The sequence below is a fragment of the Ogataea polymorpha genome (assembly GCF_001664045.1).
Source record: "Ogataea polymorpha strain NCYC 495 leu1.1 chromosome Unknown OGAPOscaffold_4, whole genome shotgun sequence".
Lineage (NCBI taxonomy): Eukaryota > Fungi > Ascomycota > Pichiomycetes > Pichiales > Pichiaceae > Ogataea > Ogataea polymorpha.
The window spans coordinates 690,625-716,285 of NW_017264701.1; the positions used below are offsets into that span (position 1 = coordinate 690,625).

The 25,661-nt window shown below is 52.7% G+C and overlaps 20 protein-coding genes across 20 annotated transcripts; 7 read left to right on the forward strand and 13 right to left on the reverse strand.

Moving 5' to 3' along the window:
• Positions 1-3,957: 3,957 nt before the first annotated feature.
• On the forward strand, positions 3,958-5,529 carry OGAPODRAFT_16564 (uncharacterized protein). The gene has a single exon (XM_018354518.1). It carries the CDS (start codon positions 4,925-4,927, stop codon positions 5,468-5,470), a length of 546 nt encoding a protein of 181 aa, XP_018210716.1. The 5' UTR covers positions 3,958-4,924; the 3' UTR covers positions 5,471-5,529.
• Positions 5,530-5,564: 35 nt separating this feature from the next.
• On the reverse strand, positions 5,565-6,020 carry OGAPODRAFT_16565 (uncharacterized protein). Its single transcript, XM_018354519.1, has one exon. The coding sequence runs from the start codon at positions 6,008-6,010 to the stop codon at positions 5,597-5,599; it is 414 nt and encodes a 137-aa protein (XP_018210717.1). The 5' UTR covers positions 6,011-6,020; the 3' UTR covers positions 5,565-5,596.
• Positions 6,021-6,135: 115 nt separating this feature from the next.
• On the reverse strand, positions 6,136-7,131 carry OGAPODRAFT_88300 (uncharacterized protein). The gene has a single exon (XM_018356889.1). The coding sequence runs from the start codon at positions 7,090-7,092 to the stop codon at positions 6,199-6,201; it is 894 nt and encodes a 297-aa protein (XP_018210718.1). The 5' UTR covers positions 7,093-7,131; the 3' UTR covers positions 6,136-6,198.
• An 811-nt stretch (positions 7,132-7,942) lies between these two features.
• OGAPODRAFT_100528 (uncharacterized protein) lies at positions 7,943-8,967 on the forward strand (the record flags this gene model as incomplete). Its single annotated transcript, XM_018352980.1, has 1 exon — positions 7,943-8,967. The coding sequence occupies one exon, from the start codon at positions 7,943-7,945 to the stop codon at positions 8,945-8,947; it is 1,005 nt and encodes a 334-aa protein (XP_018210719.1). The 3' UTR covers positions 8,948-8,967.
• Positions 8,968-9,035: 68 nt separating this feature from the next.
• Positions 9,036-10,683, reverse strand: OGAPODRAFT_88305 (uncharacterized protein; the record flags this gene model as incomplete). Its single annotated transcript, XM_018356891.1, has 2 exons — positions 10,655-10,683; positions 9,036-10,620 (listed from the first exon to the last, which is right to left on the reverse strand). A coding segment is annotated over exon 2 (255 nt), but the record flags the coding sequence as incomplete, so codon positions are not given.
• Positions 9,036-10,689, reverse strand: OGAPODRAFT_88304 (uncharacterized protein; the record flags this gene model as incomplete). Its single annotated transcript, XM_018356890.1, has 2 exons — positions 9,036-10,620; positions 10,655-10,689. The coding sequence occupies 2 exons, from the start codon at positions 10,687-10,689 to the stop codon at positions 9,894-9,896; spliced, it is 762 nt and encodes a 253-aa protein (XP_018210721.1). The 3' UTR covers positions 9,036-9,893.
• OGAPODRAFT_13221 (uncharacterized protein) lies at positions 9,291-9,762 on the forward strand (the record flags this gene model as incomplete). The annotated part of the gene is made up of 2 exons (XM_018353356.1): positions 9,291-9,652; positions 9,717-9,762. The coding sequence occupies 2 exons, from the start codon at positions 9,291-9,293 to the stop codon at positions 9,760-9,762; spliced, it is 408 nt and encodes a 135-aa protein (XP_018210722.1).
• A 48-nt stretch (positions 10,690-10,737) lies between the features above and the next one.
• OGAPODRAFT_94222 (uncharacterized protein) lies at positions 10,738-12,282 on the forward strand (the record flags this gene model as incomplete). The annotated part of the gene is made up of 1 exon (XM_018357501.1): positions 10,738-12,282. The coding sequence occupies one exon, from the start codon at positions 10,738-10,740 to the stop codon at positions 11,134-11,136; it is 399 nt and encodes a 132-aa protein (XP_018210723.1). The 3' UTR covers positions 11,137-12,282.
• OGAPODRAFT_94223 (uncharacterized protein) lies at positions 10,815-12,282 on the reverse strand. Its single transcript, XM_018357502.1, has one exon. The coding sequence runs from the start codon at positions 11,641-11,643 to the stop codon at positions 11,188-11,190; it is 456 nt and encodes a 151-aa protein (XP_018210725.1). The 5' UTR covers positions 11,644-12,282; the 3' UTR covers positions 10,815-11,187.
• Positions 10,815-12,301, reverse strand: OGAPODRAFT_82636 (uncharacterized protein; the record flags this gene model as incomplete). Its single annotated transcript, XM_018356629.1, has 1 exon — positions 10,815-12,301. The coding sequence occupies one exon, from the start codon at positions 12,299-12,301 to the stop codon at positions 11,705-11,707; it is 597 nt and encodes a 198-aa protein (XP_018210724.1). The 3' UTR covers positions 10,815-11,704.
• A 34-nt stretch (positions 12,302-12,335) lies between these two features.
• On the reverse strand, positions 12,336-13,639 carry OGAPODRAFT_16566 (glycerol-3-phosphate dehydrogenase [NAD+]). The gene has a single exon (XM_018354520.1). It carries the CDS (start codon positions 13,566-13,568, stop codon positions 12,423-12,425), a length of 1,146 nt encoding a protein of 381 aa, XP_018210726.1. The 5' UTR covers positions 13,569-13,639; the 3' UTR covers positions 12,336-12,422.
• An 846-nt stretch (positions 13,640-14,485) lies between these two features.
• On the forward strand, positions 14,486-14,914 carry OGAPODRAFT_8583 (uncharacterized protein; the record flags this gene model as incomplete). Its single annotated transcript, XM_018356817.1, has 1 exon — positions 14,486-14,914. One exon carries the CDS (start codon positions 14,486-14,488, stop codon positions 14,912-14,914), a length of 429 nt encoding a protein of 142 aa, XP_018210727.1.
• A 61-nt stretch (positions 14,915-14,975) lies between these two features.
• OGAPODRAFT_48948 (uncharacterized protein) lies at positions 14,976-15,677 on the reverse strand (the record flags this gene model as incomplete). The annotated part of the gene is made up of 1 exon (XM_018355610.1): positions 14,976-15,677. The coding sequence occupies one exon, from the start codon at positions 15,675-15,677 to the stop codon at positions 14,976-14,978; it is 702 nt and encodes a 233-aa protein (XP_018210728.1).
• Positions 15,678-15,749: 72 nt separating this feature from the next.
• OGAPODRAFT_16567 (uncharacterized protein) lies at positions 15,750-16,903 on the reverse strand. Its single transcript, XM_018354521.1, has one exon. The coding sequence runs from the start codon at positions 16,850-16,852 to the stop codon at positions 15,797-15,799; it is 1,056 nt and encodes a 351-aa protein (XP_018210729.1). The 5' UTR covers positions 16,853-16,903; the 3' UTR covers positions 15,750-15,796.
• Positions 16,904-16,933: 30 nt separating this feature from the next.
• Positions 16,934-17,770, reverse strand: OGAPODRAFT_76693 (uncharacterized protein; the record flags this gene model as incomplete). Its single annotated transcript, XM_018356209.1, has 1 exon — positions 16,934-17,770. One exon carries the CDS (start codon positions 17,768-17,770, stop codon positions 17,198-17,200), a length of 573 nt encoding a protein of 190 aa, XP_018210730.1. The 3' UTR covers positions 16,934-17,197.
• An 85-nt stretch (positions 17,771-17,855) lies between these two features.
• On the forward strand, positions 17,856-18,783 carry OGAPODRAFT_16569 (uncharacterized protein). The gene has a single exon (XM_018354522.1). The coding sequence runs from the start codon at positions 17,869-17,871 to the stop codon at positions 18,736-18,738; it is 870 nt and encodes a 289-aa protein (XP_018210731.1). The 5' UTR covers positions 17,856-17,868; the 3' UTR covers positions 18,739-18,783.
• On the reverse strand, positions 18,754-20,499 carry OGAPODRAFT_16570 (uncharacterized protein). Its single transcript, XM_018354523.1, has one exon. The coding sequence runs from the start codon at positions 20,483-20,485 to the stop codon at positions 18,791-18,793; it is 1,695 nt and encodes a 564-aa protein (XP_018210732.1). The 5' UTR covers positions 20,486-20,499; the 3' UTR covers positions 18,754-18,790.
• Positions 20,500-20,591: 92 nt separating this feature from the next.
• Positions 20,592-24,524, forward strand: OGAPODRAFT_76696 (uncharacterized protein; the record flags this gene model as incomplete). Its single annotated transcript, XM_018356210.1, has 1 exon — positions 20,592-24,524. The coding sequence occupies one exon, from the start codon at positions 20,592-20,594 to the stop codon at positions 22,128-22,130; it is 1,539 nt and encodes a 512-aa protein (XP_018210733.1). The 3' UTR covers positions 22,131-24,524.
• On the reverse strand, positions 22,127-24,040 carry OGAPODRAFT_42061 (uncharacterized protein; the record flags this gene model as incomplete). The annotated part of the gene is made up of 1 exon (XM_018355431.2): positions 22,127-24,040. A coding segment is annotated over one exon (1,914 nt), but the record flags the coding sequence as incomplete, so codon positions are not given.
• A 117-nt stretch (positions 24,525-24,641) lies between the features above and the next one.
• On the reverse strand, positions 24,642-25,604 carry OGAPODRAFT_8591 (uncharacterized protein; the record flags this gene model as incomplete). Its single annotated transcript, XM_018356818.1, has 1 exon — positions 24,642-25,604. One exon carries the CDS (start codon positions 25,602-25,604, stop codon positions 24,642-24,644), a length of 963 nt encoding a protein of 320 aa, XP_018210735.1.
• Between the last annotated feature and the right edge of the window lie 57 nt (positions 25,605-25,661).

Sequence of the window (25,661 nt, forward strand, 5' to 3'; positions counted from 1 at the left end):
CTCCAGCTCCTCCTGCTCTGTCTCCTGCTGCACCCGAAGCCTCTGGTGTGCCCGCCGCGCATTTTTCCGCCGCATCTCGTCGCGCCCCACGCTCGAACCGTACTTCTCCAGTTCGGCAAGATCGTGCTCCCGCTGCGCCACGGCCGCCGCCAGTTTCTCGATCTGTTTGTCCAGTTCGCCTCCACGCACCTGTGCGTCACAAAACTCGGCCAGGATGTGGTACATTTGCGCCAGCTGTGTCTCTTGGCCCTGCCCCCACGCTTCCGTCTCCACGTACTTGCTCATCAACCGATCGGCCGTCTCCTGCCGCGACTCGTGCGACCATTGCACCAATTTTGCCAGAAGAAGCCCCCGTGGCAGCTCGCCGTTGACAGACACGTGCGTCAAAGCCGTCCGCAACGTCTCCAGCGCATAGCTGGTCTCATGCTGTGTCCAGAAGGACGCGGCTACATTGTACTGTGATAGCACCCACACGTCCGAGCGCGCGCCTGCCCGCTCGCCCAGACGCGCCAGACGCACAGTCGCGTTCGTTGCATGCTGCTCGCGACCGTTCCCACGACACAGCTCCGCGTACCGGTGCAAGCCTACGGCGCAGCCGTTCTCGTCGTCACATGACCAGAGTCCCGTGCGCGCATGGTACAAGTCGGCAGCGATTTCGAACGGCGCCTTGTGTGCCAGCCACGAGTCGCAGCGCGGCGTCTGTACAGCCTCAAACGTCGCCAGCGTGACGATCCACTCACGCGCGCGTCTGAAATCTCGGAAAACCTCAAACTGTTGTGCCAGTTCGCCAAACCTATCTTCAAAATGCGCGGTCCGTTCAGTGGCCACACTCGGCGCGTCTTTCAGCAGCGAGTACATCGCCGTGTGTTTGTCGCGCACCACAGGCGTTGGCAGTTTCCACTCACCCAATTTCCACAGCTGCTCGTACGACAATGTCGCCATCTGGCCGCCCAGCAAGCTTGAGAGTCGATCATACCCGGTATCAAACAGCGAAGCCACCAATTGGCGCGGCTCCTGCAGCTCGTTGTACCTGGCGTTGTCGAACATAAGTCTTCCGCTCGTGTTGTCTGTCCAGTGCAGTCTGTCGACGCCGTAGTCCCAGCTGGAGCGCAGGGGCAGGCCAAAAAACAGGTCTTTTTCGTCCAGCGCAGCGTATGTATTGTACAGCCACTCGGGCTCTGTGCGCCAGTCCTTGCCCCGCCCGCTGGTGCAGTGCTCCTCCATGAGCATGAGAGCGGCGCGAGGAGCCAGCGGAGCAGCCGCCTTGTAAACTTTTTCGAGGTCTAGCTGGGCGTACAACCGAAGACACGATTTATTTTCGCGGATGGTGGCAGCACGCAGCAGAAGCACGAACTCAATGAAGTCTTTGGTAATGCAGGGATCGACGGGTCTGGAGAAGACAGCATGGAGCATTCTGGAAAAAACAGGGCTCTTGGTTTCGTCCCTGTCGAGGAGATACAGCAGGACGTGGCTAAATGCTGTTTGGTCATGGAAGACGAGATTACGCAGGGCTGTGGCGACAGGACCCCACTGCGTGGGCAACAGCGTGAGCAAAACATCACGACGAAACGTGTCTACTGCCCAGGATGCTGGATTTTCGATGTCGACGCTGATTTCGGGTGTGGTGTCCAGATGTCGCCAGACAAAAGCGTCAAGCGGCCAAACGGGCTCCTCAGAAGACACCTCCAGGTCATGTGCACGCAGAACACCACAGAGACAGAGATACGCAAACCGGGCCGGCACAGACGCCAGCTGCAGCCGCCATGCGTCCAACAGCCAGGCCAGATTCATCGAGCCCCGGGTCACGTGACCAAACAGGCGGTGGTCGAACTCGGGTTTTTCTGTGGCCGCATTGAAGCCCGTTTGCTCGTATGTGCGTGCGAGACAGCGGGCAATAAATGTGCGCAGCTTATGCGCCACGCCAGTTTCCAACACACCGTAAAGTCTGGCCGCAATGTCTGGGGCGCACGCCGAAACCGGAGGAATATCTACCTGCTCCATCAGCGCCGACAGCAGCTGCACCGTTGACGTATCTTTGCGTGCCACCAGCACCGCCAGCACGTCCTCGGCGTCTAGCTGGCACCTCAGACCAGCCAGAACCGCAATTGCTGTCCGAAGCAGCCCCATTTCCGCACCATCCCCGCTGAACCTGTCTCTATTTCTATAGAGCCACTTGCTTAGCTCGCTGCGTTCCTGCAGTTCGCGGGCGAGCACCGGCGTCCACAGCTCGTACTGATCCTCCCCAACGCCTGCCAGCGTTGCTGCCACGGTGTTGTCGTACCTGCAAACGACGGGAATGTAAATTTTGCGCAGCGAGGCCGGAATACGCAGTTTCAGACAGTCTTGCACCAAAGTCGCAAAACAGGCAAGTTGGGCGGCCTGCTCGTCGGCCGGAGCGGCACACAGACGTGCGAGCGCGCGCATGCATAGAAAATGCACCAGCTCGTCATTCACAGGGCCTGCTACCATATCGAACAGCTCTGCCACGCCGTCTTCGATTTGCAGATCGAACTGGGCAAATTCGCTGCCACTGAGCTGCACGATGCGGTCCAGAACAAGACATTTCTGGCGTTCGAGCTCGTCTTCGCAGTGTTGCTCGAGTCTGGCGAATATTTTTTTTCGGCAACCATTTTTCGTCCAGGCAAGAGCTACGGCCAGCGACACCGCGTTGCGCACGAGCACGCGAGTGCTACACGCTAAAACACCCGCCACACGCGCAATCATCCCAGACCCGCCGTAGGCAAGACATATCGCGGCGACTTCAGCGCCCACCAGCTGCAGAAACTGCCGCGTGTCCAGCGAAAAGAGCTCGCCCGGAAACGCAAGCACAGACCGGCCAAACCCCATCCAGACCTTCACGATGGGGAGCTTGTATTTTTCCAGAAACGCCCGTGGCCCCCCGCAGCCGTGTGCCAGCTCGGCCAGCGTTTCTGGTAGCAAGTTGGCAACGTTCTCAAACGAGCACAGATCCAGCAGGTTGCAGAAACACGCCAGCCGGGCGGCCGTGGACCGCGCGCTGACGGCGGCGCAAAACCGGCAAAACACACGTGCAGCCTCGACACACCGCCGCGGCTCAAACGTGGCCAGCAACGTGGCCAGCACGTCGAAATCAAGGTCTACCAGGCCAGCCAGAAACGGAGCCACATCCAGCCGCACGTAGCAGCTGCTCTCTGTGAATGAGCGCACAACCTGTGCCAAATCCTCTTCTTTCCTCCTTTCGGTGTACACCCGAATGCACAGTCTGAGCACATGAAACTTTGCCAGCCGCGTGCAAACGAGCTTTTTTTCGTCCAGCTGCAGCAGGTACTCGTAAATATCACACAGGTGCACAAACGCGTCCGAGCCCGTCCAGACACCAGCGTGGGGCTCGAGCAGTCGGCACAGAGCCACGACCGTGCGCTCCGCCGTTTTCGTCTCGTGTGCGGTAACTAGGGGAACCAGCAACTCGGGGGAAGCACTAAATATGTTTTTTTCTGCCAGTGTCTCGCACACCGACAGCAGCTCCGCCGGACTGAGCTGCGAGGCCAAGGTGGCCGTTTCGTCAGACTGGACCTGCCCGCTGTTGATCATCAGCAGCATTTTGTCCAGCGGCCGTGCCTCCAGAGCGAAAACAAACCGCGGAGCCACGCCGAGCGAGACGGCGCAGTTCACAACGAGCGCCGGCTCAAACGCCAAACTTCCCTCGTCTACCACCCCCAATTCGCATAGCAGCAGCGCCCAGCACACGGCCTCGCGCGATGGCCGCATCTCGCGCAGCCACCTGCGCAGAGCCGTCTCGAGCTCGACGAATTTTGGCCCCAGATCTGCACTCCGTCTCAAAAAACCAGCCATGGCCCGTGCATCGTCGACCGTCGCCGGCTCAAAGCCCTTGTGCAGCACCCAGTCGACAATATTGCTGCGCAGCCGCCGCTTATTATCCGGGAAATAGTCTCTTAGCTCCTCCACTGCAGGTTGGCAGAACTCGAGCACCGCGTCCCAAAACTGCAGGCTCTCAGCACACACGCTGTGCGGGCCGTTCATATCAAACATATCGATCGCCATGGTGAGCTGCAGCAGTGTCGAGCGGTCAAGCAGACTGTAGATATTATTTTTCCGCAGAGCTGCGCAGAGGAGCACGCATGCCTCTCTGCACAGTTTCGGGTCCCTGACTAGCTCCAGACTCGTTTTCACGACACGGTCTATTTCCGGGGCCGTGTCGGACTCTGCCAACAGTGCTTCTAAAGATCGCAGCGCGCCCTGGCTGAGACTGGCGTCGTGCAACTGGACAACGTGCAAAAATTGCGTAGCAAGATATTCTGCGTGTGAAGCCAGCTTTTCCAGCACTCTATCAATCTTCAGCCACTCGTGCACTATATCCAGCGCTGCACACACAACAGACCGGTCCAGATCCGCGATATTGTCCGCCAAAAACGCAACAAAGTCCAGACACGAGCTGCGCCGCACTAGCAGCGAGACCTGGCTCGCAACGCCGGAAAGACGCTGTTTTTTGGCTCCAGATGGCGGCACCGCCACAGCAAAGTACCGTTCCAGCGTCGGGGCCACCGCTGGGCCCGCCTCGCGGCGCGCGGCGCAGATTTGCACGCCAAAACACAGCACACAGTGAATCTCTGCCTCGTTCGTCCCAAAAACGTGAGCAAACTCGCCCATCGCCCCAATGAACTCCGCCACCGCCAGCTGCATCGCAGCCATACTGACCGTGCGCATTCCAGCCACGATTCGCACGCCCGCCCAAAAAGCGCGCTCCGCCAGCGCCGCGTCCACCAGCCGGCTGTCTGCCATCACCTGGCGCATCAGCCGCACCAGAAACACAGCCGTCTCGGTCTCGGCCATTTTTGCGCCACATCGGCCCTCGCAAAACCTCACCAATGCCTTGTAATATGTTTGCTCCCGTAAAAACATCTCCATGCTCGAGGAATTCACAGGAATGACGTACTCGCATAGCAGCTGGAGCAGCGCGTTCACAAAAATCTGCTGTGTCTCTCCCGCCAGAGCCAAACAGTCCACCACCATCCGCACGATCGCCTCGTGGTTCTCCGGTTTGAGGTGGCTCTTGAAATTCGGCACACAGACCAGAGAGTACAAAGCGCGCGCCATTGCGAGCGCAGCAGGCTCGAAAATGCGCAATTCGCCGCCTCCGCACACCATGTGGCCCAGTAGAAGGTCCACCATCTCGCTCAGCTGGCGATATCTCAGCCGTGCAACGGTCTCGGGTTGCGAGATCGCCTGGCACAAACGGCGCACTAGATCCGCCATCTTGCCGATCCGCGTCTCCAAAACGCCCGATCCGCGCTCAGACACGTCGGCACGCAAATACGGCACGGCGTCGAGCGCTATGCTTTGCGACAGAGCACGCAGCAGCAGGTCCGCGTTGTCGCGCAGGGCTGCCGAGCCCAAATCAGCCGCCTCCAGCTCATTCAGCGCCTCGGCGCGCTCGCGCACTTTCGACGACACAAGCGACTCTGATTGTTAGCCAGTGGACAGAAGACAACGCACCTGCGATCTGGAATAGCCGCATCTGTGTCTACAGACAAAAATCGATAAATTATTTTATTTCATCTTCCCTTCTTTACGTAATCAAGATCGAGCCCGGTCCTGCTTAAACCACAACACCAGAGTTCGAGGCAATACGAGGCCACAGGTCGGCACACTCCTTACCAACAGGTCCAGTGATGGCCGATCCCTTCATCTCTCCCTTCGGGTTCACAATCACACCGGCGTTGTCCTCGAAGTACAAGAACACACCGTCCTTTCTTCTCCAGGCCTTGGCCTGTCTCACAACAATAGCTGGCATGACCTTCTTTCTGAGGTCTGGCTTACCCTTCTTGACGGTGGCCATCACCATGTCTCCAACAGAGGCGGCTGGCAGTCTGTTCAATCTGGCACCGGTACCCTTGACGGCCAGGACATAGAGGTTTCTAGCGCCGGAGTTGTCTGCGCAGTTCATGATAGCTCCAGTTGGCAAGGCCAACGACATACGGAACTTGTTTCCAGAGGCACCTGATCCGGACATTGCGATAACTGTGTAGTTTGGTTAAAGGTGAATTTTTTCTTGACAAATTTTTCCAAAAACAGTTACCAGCCACCGTGGCGGGTGCCGGCCGCAGCTGCACCCATAACTACAGCCCTTGCTCATGTCACGTGGTATTACTCGACCCTACTACTACATAGCGTAAATACTGTAAATCTCAAGGAACCGCCTTACTCCTCCTGATACAGAGCCTCGAGGTAGTCCCGCACGTACCTAGCAGACCTCTTGAACCGGCGCTCGCTGTACTTCTCGTAGACCGCCTGGTGGTGCGCTGCCGCGCGCAAACAGCACTCTTCCACCGCCTCGGCCAACGGCTCCAGCTGCTCTGCAGTGTAGCCCGAGTAGAAAACGTGCAGATCGGTCCAGTGCCCACGGCCCAGCATCCTGCGCGCCAGGAATTGCGCACCGGCCGCCAGCCAGCTGGGAGCAGAGGCCACAAACCTGGGGTCCATGATGGTCACCTCGATGAAATATTTGGCCAGCGTTCTCACCTCGTTGTCGTAGTCGTCGGCTTTGGAGCCCCGGCGCAGAAACGACATTGGTCCCGGCCAGCCGAACTCGAACTTCAGCACCTCGACCATAAATTTTTCAGCGCGCAAGAACTCTGGGATCGTGAACTGGTCGCCCACCATGTATATCATCTGCTTGATGGTGGGCACGTTGATTTCCTCGTATTTGGCAGCAATGAACAGAGCAACGGCACCACACAGTTGGAAGCGGGACAGCGAGATTGTTTTCACCGACAAGAACCGGTCGATGATGTTGACAGCAAGAAACAGCGTTTCTGGTAGCAGGTTGAACCGCGCGTGCAGCTGCACCAGCCAGTTCATCAGTGTTGCCCGGTGCTCCCAAGTCAGCTCATTTTGCACCTCCTCGACATATCTTGGGTTAGGGGCGTATTTGTACTCGAGCTCGTGGAGGTAGTTGAAGATCTGGTTCCCGTATTCGGCCACCATCGACACGTCAAAAGTGTCTTCGTCGGTCGGGTCCAAATAGTCTTTGGAGTGCTTGATGTACGCTCTGGTGATCTCCTGGACAATTCTGTCGTTCATGATCGGCGACATTGGCTCATTCACAAACTGCGAAACGTCGTAGTCCTCCTCGTCCTCCTCCTCTGGCTGCGATTTGACAGATCTGAGCGTTTTCGGATCTGCTTGTCTTGTGTTCAGCGAGGAGTCTGGAATCACTCCTAGCACCTTTCGTTGTTTTGCCGGAACGGCCTTGGTTGGCTGGTGGTGCTCTTTGAGATTTGTTGGGGCGTTTTCGTCGTGCTGAACGCCGGTCCGCAGACCGTAGCTAATGCCATTAGTACTCATGGTTTTCTAGCCAATTTATTGAAAGCGGGTGTTGGTCTATATTAGCTATTGATAGTGACAAGACAGTGAAGATAGGGAAGAATGTGTCGTTAAGTTGTAACCGCTCGCGTTGGTGTAGAGGTTCGGGATCTTTGGCGCTGTTTATTTAATTTTATGTTGATTGTTTACCATTTCTGTCGCTTTGTTTATGCGTCTATCGACGCCATAGCGTCGATTATGGGGCCTACCTTTGCAGGCTCTGCCAGGCGCGCATTTGGGCACACTAGCACATGTATTCCAGAAGCGCAAGAGCAGCCATGGCCAGCACATTTCTGGATTGTCTACCGAGTCCATGTAATCAATTCTGTCGCCTACTAGAAACGCATTCCGTGACTTGCTACAACATCCGAAATCCGCACACTCTGAATAGCACAAATGGGAACAAGGCTTTGCAATAGAGTATATAGCAGCAAACACTTAGACAGAGCTGGGAAAGTTTCCAGGTTTACGTTTTTTTCCCCCGCTTATTATGCCCTTTGCTCTTTTCTCGCAGCACGATGCTAATCTGCATCTAGGGTAATTTTTTCAAAAATATTTTTTAAATACTTGCACATTTTTCATGTTCCAGCATAAAAAGACCATTGCCGAGGGCGACCTTGTGCTGGCGTATATTGGCCGTGACAACCTGAAACCCATTACTGTCAAGAGCGGCGATGTTCTGCAGACAAAGTACGGAAACTTCCCGCACACAGACATGATTGGCAAGCCTTTTGGATCGCAAGTGACGTCTGCGAAAAACGTCGGTTTCATCTACCTTCTGCTCCCCACGCCCGAGCTGTGGACCATCTCTCTCCCGCACAGAACCCAGATTGTCTATACGCACGATTCGTCATACATTGTTCAGCGAATGAACGTTGTGGGGGGTAGCAGGGTGATTGAGGCAGGTACCGGATCGGGCTCGTTCACGCACGCTTTCAGCAGAACCGTGGGCCCTGCTGGGCGTGTTTTCTCGTACGAGTTCCACGAGCAGAGATATCTCCAGGCCAAAGAGGAATTTGAGAGCCATAAGCTCGAAAATGTCACGCTCACGCACAGAGACGTCTGCAACGAAGGCTTCGACATAGACACAGAGATTAGAGCGCAGATGGTGTTTCTGGACCTTCCGTCGCCCTGGGAAGCGATACCGCATCTGTCAAGAGTCGTTGCAAAGGACCAGACCGTCGGGATCTGCTGTTTCAGTCCCTGCATCGAGCAGGTGGTCAAGGCGGTGGAAGCACTGCAGGACTGTGGCTGGACCGCAATCGAGATGACCGAGGTGCAGGCCAAAAAATGGGAAGCCCGCAAGGAGATGGTGCGTGAGCTGGACGACGCTATTGAGCGGCTCAGAGACGTGAAAAGACGGCAAAAGGAGGGAGCAGAGCTCAAGAAGCTGCCACCAAAGAGAGACGCAGACGGCAACGAAAAAGATCGCGGCTACAATCCGTTTGGCAAGGGAAGACGCATTGCCGAGGGAGATGAGAGCTTCCAGTGGCAGAACGTGTCCAAGACCGGGCCCGAACTGAAAACACACACCTCTTACCTGCTCTTTGCTCGCTTGGTGCCCGTGCTCGGTGCAGAGGTGTAAAAAATAATAGAAGAAAATCGTAATTAATTCAGGGGGATAAATAAATCTGATAATGAGTTGTTTATTAAGATCTGTGGTAGGCAGCAGAATTGTGGGCCGGTCTTTGCCCAGACCGCTTTTCTGGCACGGGTGTCGGTTTGTACACTCCAGTCTCGTGACACACCGGTACTCGCGGCCGCCGCGACAACGGATCGATCGGCCCTCTCTTCTGAATGAGGTACTTGCTCGTACGCCGGACTCGCTCAAGCTAGCGCTCGGACTCACGGCTGTTGGCTCGCTGGTGGTGTTTGTTGCGCTGCCAATATTTGCACTGGTTGTTCCGCCGCTCTGCGTGGGTTCATTCATGGCGTACAAAATCGCCCAGAGACGCAACCGCAAGCAGATGAGCGAGAAATGGACGCTGCTCAAAGACTCGACGCTGATTTTCCGGCCCCGAAACAGCGCAAACCCATTGGTGCTGCCGCCGATCGAGCAGATCAACAGCGACCTGGCCAACTTCGTGCTCCGGCGTGTCTCTGACGCGTTCCTGCTGAACGAGGATGGCGTTGCAGACTACTTCAACGTCCAGTCGGTCAACGACATTGCTCTGGGCGTTCTGGACGGCGTGCAGTACGACTGGAACGTCTCACTACAGACAATCAACGGTGTCGTCCAGGAAGTGGAGGATATGATAACAGTACAAAGCAGATATCTCTACGACAAACGGTCCGGTGACAAAATTGCCAAGGTCATTTTTAGTCTGAAAAATTTGGACACCCCGATCTTCCAGGACCTTTTGGAGCAAAGCATCAGCGTCGGCAAGAGCCAGTGCGTGATCGAGATCATTCCACTTGGCTTTGTGGCCAACAAGCGTTTCGTCATCAAGACGCCGTCGAGCGAGGGCGACATCATCGACGTGGAGGGCGAAACTAGGACATTGTAAATAGAATTACTAGCTATGGTGGATCTATTCACTGGCTTTCTTCGGCTTCTTTTTCTCTGCCTCGGCCTCCTTCTCTGCCTCTATCTCCTGCACAATCGCCTCGATCTCGTCGTTGGACAGCTGGCTGATCACTCTGCCAGGCTTCATCACGGAAATCTCGATGTTCTTGGCTCCGGTCTGCACCACCTCCAACAGCGCCTTGACGGTCAGCTTGATGGTTTGCGCTTCGTCCAGCTCCTGCTCCTTGTCGTAGTTCTTCTCCAGAAACTCGCGCACCGTCTTGCTACTGCGCCCAATGGCGTTGGCCTTCCACGCCGAGTAAATTCCTGAAGGTTCTGTCTGGTACAACCTAGGCGTCTTGTCGTTCTCGTCAAAGCCTGCAATGAGCGTCGAAACACCAAAAGGCCGGGTTCCACCACTCTGGGTGTATCTCTGCTGCACGCCCGCGACGTACTTGGTCAAGTATTCCACCGTCACCGGGTCTTCCAGGGTCAGTCTGTGGGATTGCGCCTCGACACGGGCCTTGTCGATCAGGATTCTCGCATCTGCGTTCAACCCAGCAAACGCCAACTGCACGTGTGTATCGATCTTGTTGATTTTCGACGGCGTGATTCTCGGATCCTGCAATTTCAGTGTGGTTCGTCTCTCACACGCAAGAACCACAACCTCCTTGCCCTTCACGCCCACCGCACACGTTCCACGTTTCACGGCCTCCAGGGCGTACTCCACTTGGAACACGTGTCCGTCGGGGCTGGTTGTTAGTCAGGAATTGTCTGTCTACTTACCTGAAAATAGATAAAGCACTGTCGTAACCACTCATAAGAAATGTGGCAAAAAATATATTTGAATTTATTTTAATGCATTTTTTATGAAGAAGCAGAATCCGGCCAAGACACACAGACCGCCCAAAACGGTGCCCAAAAACGACCACTACCAGCGGCTCGGGTTTCTGTACCAGGCGGCTGCGCAACTGGATCCTAACGGTGCGCTGTCAAGGATGTACCTGCGCAACATGGACGTAGTGGCCAAGAAGACGGTGCTCAAACTCGACCCCAGCTTGAAACGCACTATCTGCAAGAAGTGCCACCGTCTACAGCTGCCCGGACGGACAGCCTCGATTAGGATCGAAAATACCAGCAACGCCAAGAGCGCAGAAAATGACGTTCTTGCTGTATCGTGTGTGTGCGGAACGCTCAAACGGTACCCTATAGGAAGAGCCCGCGACTACGTGCTTTTCAGCGACAAGAACGAGGTACAGGACGCTTAGCATTCATAGCATCTAATAGCATTTAATGATTTAATGTACAGGAGCTTCCACTTAGTAGAACTCGTCGGTCAAAAACGACGTCAGATGGCCCTTGGTTCTCAGTTGCTTGTCCTCAATCGCGTGTCTCTCCACGATCTCCGTTTGTGCTTTTTTCCACTCGCCAAAGGCGGCCCCATAGTCTATTCTCGTCAGCTTTTCAAGTGGCTCGTCCTCCTTGTCGATGTCCAGTTCGCCCATCATGACAACATTCTCGCCTCTGATTAGGAATATCTGCGGTTCCGTCGACTCGCCGTAACGCGACCTATCCAGATAAATCCGTTCCACACCGTCGTGAATGACAAGGTTGGCAAACTGGTCAAACGTTCTGAGCACGCCAATAACGCTTCTGCCGTCTCTCAACAGCACAAACACCTTCCTGTCAACAGAGCCAATAATAGCAGCCGTCGTCGTAAACGAGTACGATTGCAAATATAGGTCTTCCAGATTCGAACTAGACCCACTCGACATTATTTAAAAAGCTTGTTTTTTCTTGACTCTTTTTACATAAGCACTACCTACATACACCCATCTACAAGAATTCTCTCGCCTTGCGTCTGTACTCGTTGCAGTCTCTGAGCCACTGTCTGTAGTCCTTGAGTGACCCAATCTTCTCGCCGTAGTAGTCTGGCACAGGATTATTCATGCTCTGTCTGGAGGCGTCCACTCTGCGCTTGATTATGTGTCTGAGAAACAGCTTTTGCTTGATGCGGAAACTGTCCATGAGCTTGCGGTTCTTCAGAGCAAACAATGGATCGCCAATCAAGCTAGGCCCAACCAAAAATCCCAGCACTCCCATCGCCAAAATGCCTCCAATGTGAACGGTGAAAGTGTCTAGTCCGAATATGGTCTCTGTAGGGTCGATCTCAATCTGCGAAACGTATCCCCAGGAGATCGCAACGGCAAGGAAACTCGAGATACCGGATCCAAGCAACGACATGCGGTGCTGTTCTTTTCTCAGAGCCAAAAACTGTTCCCACGTCATTTTCTTTGCCAGCTCCAATTCCTCAGGCGTCAGCTGGTTCTTGGAAGCGGCAGCCCTTGTGGACTGCAAACGCACATTGACTTTCGGGAAAACTCCCGAGGAGAGTCCGACTCTGCTGCGCGAACAAATTTGTCTGAAAAACATGCTCAACACAATTTATATATTTTATTTTAACTCATTTTTACCCATTTTTATTCTCTATTGCACTTGAGCTATAGCTATATTATTTTCGAACTAAGTGTATAAAAATTGCAACCAAGCTTTTTTAGTCCTCAGATGCCTCAAGCAACTCTGGCAACTTCTCCATAGGAAGCCCCTCGTAAATGATTTGGTACGTGGCCTTGAAGAGCGGGAACTCGTCGATCACGTTCTTGGCAGCCAGCAGCTCATACACCTCTCTGGTGGTGTGCAGACCCTGGCAGGACTGGCCGTTCAACAAGACCTTCTCCGCCTCAAAACCGCTCACCTTGTGCTCTGCCATGTATCTTCCAACACGCACGTTTCTGCCTCCGGCGCACGTCGTGATGATGTCCGCAACACCAGCACTCTCGTGAGTGAAAGTGGTGGACTGGCAGTCTTCAAAGAACATGTGGGCAAATTTGATCATCTCGACCAATCCAATCCGCATCACAGCTGACTTCGCATTGTCTCCCCAGCCAAGTCCCTCGACGAAGCCGGCGGCCATGGCAATGACGTTCTTCAGAGCCCCACTCAAGGACACACCAGCAACGTCGTCGATGACTCGGACGTGGAAGTATGGGCGGTGGAAAAGGTTTCTGATCACGCTCTGGTCGACATCCTTGCCTTCGCCACGGAAGTCCTGAGGAATTCTGTAAGCCACAGTGGTCTCTGACCACTTTTGTCTGGCAACCTCCGGAGCAAGGTTGGCTCCTGAAAGGGCACCACAGTAAATTCCCAGCTCCTCCGTGATATAGTTCGAGAGCAACTTGCAGCCGTCCTTGGTGACCTCAAGACCCTTCAGACAGGAGATTGCGCGTGCTTTTGGGTTGACCTTGCCCTTCAATTGGGCAAGGATCTTTGGCAGAAACTGGTGAGGGATATTGAAAATGATAATGTCGGCGTCCGCACAAGCGTCAACAATGTCCGGAATGGCAACAATGTTATCAGGCAACTTGACGTCCGGGAGGTATTTGACGTTCTCGTGGTCCGTATTGATAATTTCGGTCAGCTTACGTCCGTCCACTTCCTCCTCGAAAACCCACATTTTCACAATCTGATGGAACTCCTCCGGAAGCTCCTTAGCGTTCTCGGCGACCACTTTTGCGATCGTTGACCCCCAATTGCCGGAGCCCACCACGGTGATGCGGAAAGGCTTGCCTTCCGGGTTTTTCTTCTGGCGCTTTGCGGCCAATTGGTTACTAACGTGATCCAGTCTATCCATAGCAGTCATATTGTGAATTGAGATGTGTTGTATCTTGAATCAGAGCAGATGGCGAAAGCTGGGTTTTAAATGAGTATTAGGCAAGGTAGTCCCTCAACAAAAAAAAAAAATGAAGGTTAAGCAGTGTACAAAGAAACGAGTATGACGTTTACCTGCAGATCAACAAGTGCCATGAAAAAGAATCGTTATAGTTTGGCATAATAAGCAACTATAGGACCTTATTTGTGCAGATGCTTTTGATACCAAGCTATGAGATCTGTGCTGAATTGCCTATTCTGTTACTTGGCTAACTCGGATCAGTCTAGCCTTCCTGCACAAAGACTCGTATGCGTCCCGCCCACCGCGTAATTAATCCTGCTCAGATCCTGAATGTTTTTCCGGCTCCTTCCGCACCACACAAACAAGCGTCTTGTTGTACCACGTCACTGCAACTTGTTGACGTCATACCCAGACGGAATGAACCTCTGCTCTCTGCAACTCCGAGATTCACAACCTGGTACAAGGGAATGTTTATTGGTGGGAAACAAAAACCCATTTTTGATCCACTGCAAAGTTTTGCGTGTAGCAAGTTTTGTCTTTGGACGCCTTTTTCGGATTCCGCAGACGGTTTTGGAACCATTCCAAGATATGCTTGAAGTCGACCCCCGTCTTAGTCTGCCGGAGGTACCGTCTACGACGCAGGGTCTCGTCAGAAGCCCTCGTGTAAGTGTTTTCTTCTTCTGTCTGGACAGACACAACTTAGCATTCATCTGATCACGTCTGCATCCCATTCATCCAGTCTCATATGAGCTAGTCGATCCCCTTCCTCGGGCCTCTCGTGTTTCACTTGCTGCTACGTGTGCTTATCTTATCGTATCTGGCCTAAGGTGTGGTTGAAAATTTTAAAGTAAATTTTACTAGAGAGAAAAAAAGTCAAATCTGTCAGTATGCCATCTAGAAACAGCATCAACAAACCCAAAGACAACATTCTCAGACGGCAAAAGCGCCAGTCGCTGGGGAAGAAGAGAGCTGGTTTGCGGAGCTCCTCCAGAGACGCCGCACCAAAGTCTACAGCCGTCGCGTTGTACACGGGCCCATCCCGTTCTGGTGTCACTACTACGACCCTGTCGAACAAAAAGAGCAAAAAAATCGAGAGAAACAAGAAGTACGCCAAAGCCCGTAATCTGGACACCGACCAGCTGCTGGTGGACGCTCAGGCCAAGCAGGAGCAGATGGAGATCGACGAGGCCACTGAACAATCCCAGGAGACCGTGCGAAGTGCCCTGTGGGCGGTGGTCGAGGACGCAGCGTCCAGTGGGTTTGCGTACGACGTTTCAGGCGAGGGTACTACACTGGGAGGACCGCTGACTTTATAGAATAGAATGATTTATGCTAATCGAAAAAGACCAATAATGCGCCGAATTGCGGCAAGTTGCGTCACTCAAGAAGTCCGCGGGACTCCAGTTCTTTCGACACGTAATCTCTGAGCAGCTGGATAACTTCCTCCGGTTTCTCTGCCTTGAACACAGACGTGCCGGCAACAATGACGTTGGCTCCCGCCTTGGCAGCAGCCGGGATGGTTTTGGGACCAAGTCCTCCGTCAACCTGGATGTTCAGATGCGGGTACTTGGCACGCAGAGTCTCAACCTTGGGCATCATGTCAGCCATGAACGACTGGCCTCCGAAGCCTGGCTCGACCGTCATCACAAGGGCCATGTCCAGGTGCTCTGCGAGTGGATAGAGCACGTCGACCGGTGTGCCCGGCTTGATGGCGCATGCGGCCTTCATGCCATGCTTTTTGATCAGCTTGCAAAGTCCGACAGGGTCCTTGGTTGCTTCGTAGTGGAACGTATACTGGTCGCCGCCAGCATCTGCAATCTCAGGAACCCACTGCTCAGGGTTGGCGACCATCATATGACAGTCGAAGAAGAATTTCCCCGGCTGGCTCTCGTCTCTCGGAACAGCCTTTCTCAGGCTGGAAATTATAGGCGGACCCATGGTGAGATTAGGGACGAAATGGCCATCCATGACGTCCAAATGGACCCAATCGGCGTTGCACTTAAACATGCGGTGGCACTCGCAGCCGAGCTGCGCAAAGTCACCTGCCAGAACAGAGGGAGCAATAATTGGTTTCACCATTGGAGAAATAAATTCGAAATAATTCCTGAGGTAGAGACACTCCGATGAAAATAGCCTGCGATTACACAGCCAGAAAAATGGAATCCTATAGTTTACGCTACATGCCTATACTTATATATTTAGAGTCCCTGTTCCTCGAGAGTTTTGAAAACCATGGGCTTGGTGGAATCTGGGAACTTGATTCCCCGCTCAAGGAGTCTTGAAAACACGTCGGCAAAATCCGACATGCACTTCTCCTCGTCTTTGGCATACAGCTCAACGTACTTTCTGAACTTGGAGTCCTTTTTCAGCACCATGTCGGTTGGCAGCATCATCAAAGACTTGGTGCTGGAGTCGGTGTACTGTTTTTTCCCGTCCCAGTTTCTGATTTTCCAGTCTTCGTCCAAAAGCAGCTTGAAAAAATCGTTCGTCACCATTGTAGGCGAGAACGTCCACGGGCCGTCGTAGCCCGATGCGTCGGGGTGGCATCTGCCCAGAGCATGACCCACGCCAATCAGACACACCATTTCCTGGTCCGTAAAGCCCAATCTGCCGTTAAACACCGATCTCACGTACTCTCCGGTCTCCTGAGACGCATCTGGCAGCCGGTGGTATGGAGGAACGGCGTCCAAGCCGAGATCCTTGCGGCCGGGTCTCCATTTGATTTTTGGTCCGCTCAGCTCCTGGATGGCGCACACGCCTCCCAACGTCCACAGATCGCCGTACGACAGATTGGAATATTTAGTCTTGAATGGCTCCAAAAAATCCTGTGCCACCTTTAGGCCTGCATTTTCTGGGTCGTTTTGCTCTTGCTGGAACCTCATTGTTCCAGCGTACGAGCCACCCTTGTTCGCCGACGGATCGTTCTGGTCGTACGTGCCGGAACAATGCCAGGCCAGTCTCACCAAAACAGGGCCATACGAGCCATCGTCGTGGTCGTCTTCCTCTCTGAGCTTTTCTGCTATGTCGTTGTAAATTTTTTGATACTCCTCGAAAGGCTTGACGGCGGCGCTGGCCTCTCTCACGTTGGTAGCCAACAACGTTGACGAAGCCAAGAGCTTGCCAGAATTCTTCGGTTTGCGACTCGGAGAAGGGCCATTGTTCTCGTTGTAAGCATACGCTCCGGCAGCAGCTAGAGAGACTGCGATGAGAGGCCGGAAGCTGAGTTTGGGGACGGTTCTAGAGAAGGAAGCCATTGCAATGATGTTCACCCCGCACAGGAAATCGGCAATTTATATATTGCTGCCACCACTTACTAATTAGTTAGCACACAAATGGGCCCAGAGTCTGCAGAGTCACACATTAAGTAATCTCAGCTAAGAAAAAGCCGGTCTGGCCAATCGCCGGGACGAGAAAAATAATCACACCCGACACCGGGGATACAGGGAGAAGACACTACACAGGCTCTACACCAGGATCTACAGAAACTACTTGCGTAATCGTAAAGAGCCGTCTTTTGCAGCAAGCAACGATTCGCAGCACTGCGAGGCACCCGGCGCTCGCAGCACAAATTGGCGGAAAGTGTCATCATAACTATATGCTCAGGCCTCCACAATGTGGCCTCTTTCAGAAACATAGATACCGTCCAGGAACTTTCTGATATCCTTGTTTCTGACCCTGCAGATCTGCTGAATGTCTGCGCACGTCTGCGACACGTTCTCGAGAGAGTTTCCCTCGACAATGAGCTCGTCTTTCTGGGCGGTGGAGATGACGGCCTTGCAGCCCTCCCACACCTTGACTTTTCTGAGCCTTTTTTCTCCCAAGAAGTTTCTGATCTCGACGTACTCCTGACCATCCTCGTTCACAACGTTGACGTTGATAGGAAAGTGGGCATACACAAACCTCATCTTGTATCTGAAGCCGACAGTGACGCCCTTGATCAAGTTGGCAATGATAGATTTCACGGTTCTCAGCGAGGCGACATGTTTTCTGTCTCCGTTGTGAACAGTGATTTTAATCTGTGTATTGGACAACTTGGTGAAGGTAACATCGATGTGGCGCAGGTCTTTCTTCAGTTCACCGCGAGGGCCTCTCACGAGGATGTTACGCGACTTGATGACGAGAGACACGTCTTGAGGAACGTCGAGGATTTCGGAGGATTGGATATACTTCATAGTGGAATAAGAGAAAAAATTTTCATCCCAATAATTTGGCCAGCTCTGTTGTGGTTACCCTCCTCTATGAAAAATTCACCACTTTATTGAAAACTGGTATGCTACAGTCCTTCCAACAACAGGCCAGAAGGTTCCACACCTCGCGTGTGGCGGCTGCGCTGAGCAAGCAGAAGCGCATGGAGATTGCATCACACAAAAAGAAGCGCAACATCGTGCTGCAAAGCAGCAAGTTGCTCACCAAGGAAAAGGTTGATCCTGTTCTCGGCAGAGCCAACAATCCGTTTATCGAGAGACTGAAACTTGAGATTGAGGAGCCAAACGTGCTGGCTAAGAAATTCGATCTTACAGAGGTAGACAAGCTGCTCTACGGAGCCAAGGAATCCAAGGTTCTCAGGTCTGTGTCGACGCTCGGTTACGACGAGGCCACAGTGAAGCAAATCGAAAACGAAGAGGCGGAAAAAAGAGAGGTGCTGCTTCGAATACTCAGCATGAGAAATACAGACGAACAGGAAAAGAACAAACGGATGTTGGCCATGGCCGTTGCCGAGTTTGGCAGGTTTGAGGGCGATACCGGCTCGTCAGAGGTCCAGGCCGCTGTCATGACTGTGAAGCTGTTTAATCTCATGGACCACATCAAGAAGAACCCGCAGGACAAAATTCATATCCGCCATGCACGTATGCTGACCCAGCAAAGACAGAAACTGCTCAAGTACTTGAAAAAAGACAATCCCAAGAGATATTACTGGGCGATCGAGAAGTTAGGACTTACCGACGAAGTAGTCCACATGGAGTTCAACTTTGACAAAAGATACATGCAGGACTTTGAGATCTGGCCAGGAAGACAGCTGCTTCGTCCTGGCAAGCACGAGACTAAAGAAAAGGCGAGAATGAAGAGACTGTTGACCAAAGAAAGACTGGACGAGCTGCAGATCGCGACAGAGGAAAAGCGGCAACAACAGCAACTGTAAATACAACATAAGTAGGATATTTGACTGAATTATTTAGTGTATGCTGACGAAATTAGTAGGTAGGCTTCTTGCAGTCCTCAGGAGTGCGTTCTAAAACCTCCTTGAGGCTCCATCTAGGGGGGATTCCTTTTTTGTAGTCTCCCGGGTGTTTCTCTCCGCCAGAGATGCCCGAGCTGAATTTCAGATACAGCTTGTCTCCGATCTCGTCGCATATGGTGAGGATTCTGTCGATGTCTTCCTTCGTTAGCGAGGCTGAAACACACAGTCTGACACGCGACGATATGAGCTCTGTGGCCGGATAGCCCACCACCACGACAGCTACGCCGCGTTCGTACATCATTCTGCTGAACGCAGGCATTTTCGGAGGCGCATATAGCAACAGAGGAACCACGGGGGAGTCGTCCACACCGTAAATGATGAAACCAAGCCGTTTGAGCCCAAGACGCAGGTATCTAGAGTTGAAAGCGATTCTTTGCAGTCTTTGCTTGCCCTCGTCGCCATTGATTTGTCCCATAATGATTCTCAACGAGGTGTTGATCTGAGTGACCACAGCCGGCGGCATCGACTCTCCGTAAACGTTGGTACTGATGTCCAGTCTGAGTCTGTCAATGATTTCCTGATCCGCCGCCACGTATCCACCTGCGGCTCCGAACGACTTGGTGAAGGTGCCCATGAGCATGTCCACCTTGGAAGGCGAGATTCCAAAATAGTCGCAAACTCCTCTACCGGACTTTCCCAGAGCCCCGATCGAGTGTGCCTCGTCCACAAACAGGTAGAATTTGTATTTTTCTCTCAAAGCCACCAGGGCTGGCAGATCGACGAGGTTTCCCTCCATCGAGTACAGACCTTCCACACATACAACGATTTTCTTCCAGGGGCGGTGAGTTTTGGACTGGCCCTGTGAAATCGACTCCCTCAGAATCTGCTCGAGCTTTTTCATGTCGTTGTGCGGGAACACTTTAACGGCCGCACCGGCAAGACGGATACCAAATCTGATAGAGCTGTGGTTCAGCGAGTCTGAGATCACGAGACACTTCGAGTTTACCAACGACGTGAACAGATTGGCGTTGGTTCCAAATCCCATGGAAAACATCACCGCGTCGTCTTTACCGACGAACTGAGCCACCAATGCCTCAGTCTCCTTATGGAGGTCACAGGTTCCGATCTGGTTTCTTGGACCACACGAAGAGGTGCCGTACTCCTCCACGCTCTTGATAGCGGAGTCCGTGCAAGATCCGATGGATTGAGCAAACCCGAGATAGTTGTAGGAGGATAAATTAAGCAGCGGCTTCAGCTCTCCGCTGTAAAGGAAGGTTTCGTTGTAGTCTGGCGAGATGCGGTCAAAGCATCTCACAAAACGGCCCGGAACACCGCAAATCGGCCGCGCAAAGCAGTCGTCCAGTCTTTTCTTCAAACGACGCGGGTAGAACGACTCGAAAGCCGAGTACCACGGAGGGTATCCGTTTTTCGGCAGCACGGCTTCGAAATACTGCGGCATGAACCGCTTCCCAAAGAAGTCCTTTAGATGGCCGATAATGATGAGAATAAGGTAGTTCAGATACGTGAAGATGACCACGAAATACGGAGGCTCGTCCACGGCAGGATTCAACGGCTGATTAGGGTCGTAGCTCACCTCGTACAGGTAATCTTTTGAGGTCAGCGTGCCGAACTCCATCTCCATTTTCTCCTTTTCGGAGAGATGCTCCTCGGGAGCATTCGGCAGCCTCTTGTAAACAAATTTGTCCATGGTAAACAGCCGGATGCTTCGCCTTGTTTACCAGAAAACGGTGCGTTAAATATTTATTGGATATGTGCCCGGAAATTTTGGCAGAAATTTATTATAAGAGTCAGTTATGAGCTCTATCGTGAGACTGGAAGGCTGTTTATTATCGAAGACGCTGAAAAACCAGCCGGAGTCGCTTGTTTTTCAGAACCCAATCACATTCTCGCTTTTTCAGAGCGAAAAATGGGCCATTGTGGGAGACTCTCACCGCTCCAAGTTTCTCCAGGCTCTCCAAGGCTCCTTCTTCGCTCTACCCCATCCGCGTGCCAGAACGTATCCGCTGCGTCTGAAAAAACCAGACATGCGAATTGAGCTGCTACACTTTGTCAACAACGGCTCGTTTGGCCATGGAGCCACCAACTCCTCCGGTGGATTTACCCATCTGTCCAGCCGATACGAATTTTTCAAGGACCGCGAGGTGGACGAGTTGGTGGCCGATTTTGTGGCCAACATTTCGTACAACTCGCAACACCAAAAAGATCCCCGCCTGCTGGACGAGATCCTTGAAAAGGTCGGTCTCAAGGGCTTTGAGCAGAAATATATTACCACGCTCAGTAACGGACAGTTCAGGCGGGCCCGCATAGCAAAGAGTCTCTACGGCAAGCCGGACCTGCTCATGATCGAGGACCCGTTTCTGGGGCTGGACCCTGTTGCGAAGAAGACCGTTTCGAGTGTTCTGGAGCACACAGCGGCTCCCACCACCGTGTGTCTCGGGCTCAAACTAGAGGACGAGATTCCCCAGTGGATAGAAAAGGTGGCCGTTGTGGACCACACTGGAATTATCGAGAGCGGAAACAGAGCAGATCTGGTGGACACGCTGAACAGCCTGCGCTCCGCGCACAGAGAACAGCAGCAACAGATGAAAAGTCAGCTGGAAGCCAAGGTGTACCATCCTCACGAACAGTCTTCAGAACGCTCCGAAACACCATTGCTCGAGATGTCCGACGTGAACGTTGTGTACCGAGGTAAACCTGCTTTGAAGAATCTGAACTGGGTTGTTCGGGACGGCGAGAAATGGCACATCAGAGGCAGAAATGGCTCTGGAAAAACCACGCTTCTGTCTCTGATTACGTTGGACCACCCGCAGGCTTGGAACAAACATATTAAAATGAATGGCGTTCCACGAGCAACGGGAAAAACCAACTACTTTGACACCAACAAGCAGATCGGGTTCACGTCTCCGGAAATACACGCCATTTTCCCCAAACATCTCACTGTCGAAGAAGCAATCTCGACAGGCTACCAAACGGGCTCGTACATACCTCCCAAGACGACACCCGAACAGAAAGAGAAAATCGCCAGATACCTGGAAAACGTCGGGTTGTTGCAGTACAAAGATACAAAGTTCGAAGATCTGTCTGTGAGCAGTCAGAAAATGGTGCTTTTGCTGCGCGCCATGATCAACCAGCCAAAAATATTAATTTTAGACGAGTCACTCAGTGCCATGTCCAACGAGGACATCATCAAGGGCAAGAGTCTGATCGACCAGTGGAAAGGATGCGTCCTTGTGATTGGACATGTTGCAAATGAGGTGCCAAAATGCGACAAGTTCATCGATCTGAACGGCGCGAGCGAGGGTATCTATACCATTGGAGAGGTGGAAAATTAGACACGTTCGTAAAATAGCATGTACGCGTCTCCGTTGACAACTTTACTTGGCGCGCAGTTTTTATACACCTTTTCGTCGTCAAATAGACACCAGCCGTTGCCCGGTCCCTTCTCGACAAAGGCAGTGTAATGGCCGTTGATGAGGTTTCCATAATGGTTGATCACTCCGTATAGCTTGTATCTGAAAGGCGGAACTTGTCCTCTGATCGGCAGTCTGCTAAGCTCGAGGCGTTCAAGCTCGCTCCCAACGTTGGGCCAATACTTATCCAGCTGCAGTTCCAAAGGATAGTCGATGTAGGTATTGAGCTTGGTTAGATAGTTGCCCATTTTGAAGCGTTTGAGGTGGATGATAAGCACTTGGGGCAGTCTGGAGATCTGGAGGTGCTTCAGCGTACGTTGCTTTGTTTTGCAGTGCGGACAGAGCCACGCATTGTCGTTTTCGAGCAGCTCGGGTTTGACAAACTCGTCAAAACAAGCAGCCAGCGTGGATTTGGGGCCGTTCTCGGGAATCGGCAAACTCACAGTGCTGAATGCGTTGTATGTGGTCGAAGTGGTGGAGCAGTTCAGACACCGGAGCTGCGACATGATCTGGCCCTGGAAAATGTCCACGATGATACTGAAATTGGTTTTGAGATACCGTTCCCACTCGATTGTCGAGGCGATTCTAATTGGCAGTTTCTCGCGTTTTTCTTCCTCCTCTTTGCTCAGCTCGGGCAATTTCGGATGATTGCCGTTCTCGTTGAGGTCTTCGTGGAGGGAGTCGAGCGCGTAGTTCAAAAACTCCGAACAATCCTGCTGGTCCAACGTTCTGTACATGCTATTGAGAGATGCTATCACTTTGCGAAACTGACGGGGCGTTACCGATTGCGGACGGCTGGGACTGCTTTTCCTGTATAGTTCTGTCAGCAACGATGAGAACTCGTTCGCCAGTATGCCCTTTGATCCCAGTCTGGAATTCATGTTGATGTGCTGTTTGAATGTGCCGACAATAAAGAACTCGGTAAGTCGTTTGGAGCCAATTAGACACTGGAGCGCAGAGTTCATGTAACAGGAATTTCCCAGGTTTGTCAGGCCAGTCATGACACTTAGAGAGTTCTGGAACACAGAGCCTGATCTGGAGACTGGTGCCGGCGACGATATAGGTTTCGTTGGCAGCATTGGTAGCTGCGCTTTAGGCGGCGAGCTTCGCGAGCTGGGAAGAAGCGCTGGCGACAACAATGCAGGAGAAGGCCGTGACGGTGAGCTCGATGATTTGGACAATTCGGGTTTTGGGGACGGGAGGTCCATGCGGCTATACATTTCATGGTAGGGCACGACTGCAGGGGACTTGAGTTCGACTGAGCTCTGGCTGGATTGCGGTCTGGACTGGCCAGAAAGAAATTCACCGACATTCTTGATGAGCGACCGTTCGTTGTAGGACGTCCGTCGTTTGACTGTGATGTCTTCGTGGCTGGAGATAGAGTTCACAGACTCCGACCGGTCACGTCCATAAACGGGCCGGGGCCCATGCATTGGCGACGACAGAGAAGATCGGGACTCCGACCATGCCTTGTAGCCGCCGTCTAAAATGACCGGTTTGCGCTTAAGAAAGACCCCAGCATTTTTGGTGGTCAGTATTGATATCAATCGCGCAAGTTCCGGACTTTTGGACTCCCTTGTGGAATTGTAGTCTAGAACAATAACCAATTCAAAGCGGTCTCGCCGTGCAAACAGTTCTCGTTCTTCGTCTGTGTCCGTGATCATGGAATATTTTTCTATCTCGTGACAGGTGTAGCTGTCTCTGATTGACACAGGCTCCAACTGTATGATATGATCTGCGAGGTCTATATGTTCGAACTCAAATTCTCGTTTGCGGCGCAAATCTATAAGTAATACGAGGTCAGAGTGGTGTTTCAGCAGCGACAAGAGCTGCGAAACTGAAACGGCATCGCCGAAGGAATCGAACAGCTGGGTAAAGTCTTTTTTGGCCGAACCATTCGACACCGTGTCTGTCCCGCCCTTTAGGGTCTGCAGCCTCAAAACCAGACTGTCCGAGGATCCACGAATATGTTGTTTCATAGCCTCATATGTGGGGCGCTGTCTCACTAGGTAATTGATCAGATCTGCGTAAAACTGGTATAGGCTGGGCTTCTGCTTGAGTTGGCGATAGTCGTTGAGGTTTGGGATTAGCTCGCTCAATATCCTAGATGCTGCATTGTAATAGATAAACCCCTCCTCGAATTCCGATGTTGCGAGCTCAGAAACATGTTTCTGCCCAACAACGCCTTTGTAGTTCTCAATGCACTCGAGGGCCTTCACAAGGTGCTCTTTGGTGGAATTCGACGAGCCGACCTTCAACGACTCAAGCAGCTCGTCGACCAGCCCCGTCAGCTCGTGAAGGGTGCGAGGTTTGCTGGTTCCCGAGGGCATGAGCAAATCAGTGTGGGGAAGAGAAATTAGTGTTACAACAAGTCTAATTTGAATATTTATTAGATTCGCGCAACGACGCAAAAAAATAGAGACGATCGACGCCTCACCATCCATCTAAAGAGGTCGAAGACTGCTGGTTGTTGACGCTCGCGAGAATCTGCTCTGGACTCAGCATGGTGGAGCTGCCAGCAGAAGGCACAGAGCTGCCATTTTTTGTCTCAAAATGCCCCATGTTACCATTGAACGACTGCTGCTGAGGCTGCTGGAAATTAGTGAAGTCCTGAGGAGTGTACTGGTTGAAGACGGGTTGCTGCTGTTGCTGTGGTTGCTGCTGCTGATGCGCCTGCTGCGGTTGCATGGTCTGAGGCGTCTGGATAGTCTGGTGCTGCTGATTCAACTGCTGTTGTATAAATTGCGAGTACATCTGGTGTTGCTGGGGAGCCTGCTGCTGTTGTTTGGCACGCGGGGCCAGCAGGTCAGAAGGCGAGTTCCAGGCGAAGTTCATCTGGCTATGCTGCTCCTCTTGCGGAAATGTCTGGTTGCGGAACTGGAATTGCTGCTGGTGTTGTTGTGGAGGCTGAGGTTGGGTTGGAGGCTGAGGTTGGCGCTGTTGCATCTGCTGCATCTGCTGCATCTGGGGCATCTGGGGCATCTGTTGGGGCTGCTGTCTTGCTGCCTCCATGCGTCTCTGGAAAAATGGCAACGCTTCGGGATATAGCTGGTTGAGTAGCTTGTAAGGCTCGTTGAGCTCGGGCAGTTCTGGCGGCGGAAGAACTATTTGCGGAATACTGTAATTTTTCTTAGGCACGTTGGGCGGAGTGGAGTGGATATCGTTGATGGAAGCCAGACACGTGAGATTGAAGTGAATTCGCTTCAGGTAGTTCTGGTACGTCTCTTTTCTCTGGTTGTAGTCCGGGTTCATCGAGTTGGACTTGTTCAGGATGTAGGGCTGGAGAAGCAGGCACTTTTGGAGCAGGACAGTATTGATTTTGAGCAGCACATCAATTCGTTTCTTGTCTATCTCCAAGTTTATCTGCGGCTGCTGAGGTGCGTGCGCCTGCAGCATCTGTGCAAACGACGTGTTCTGGAACTGGTCCATAAGAAAGGCTTATTTAATTTAATA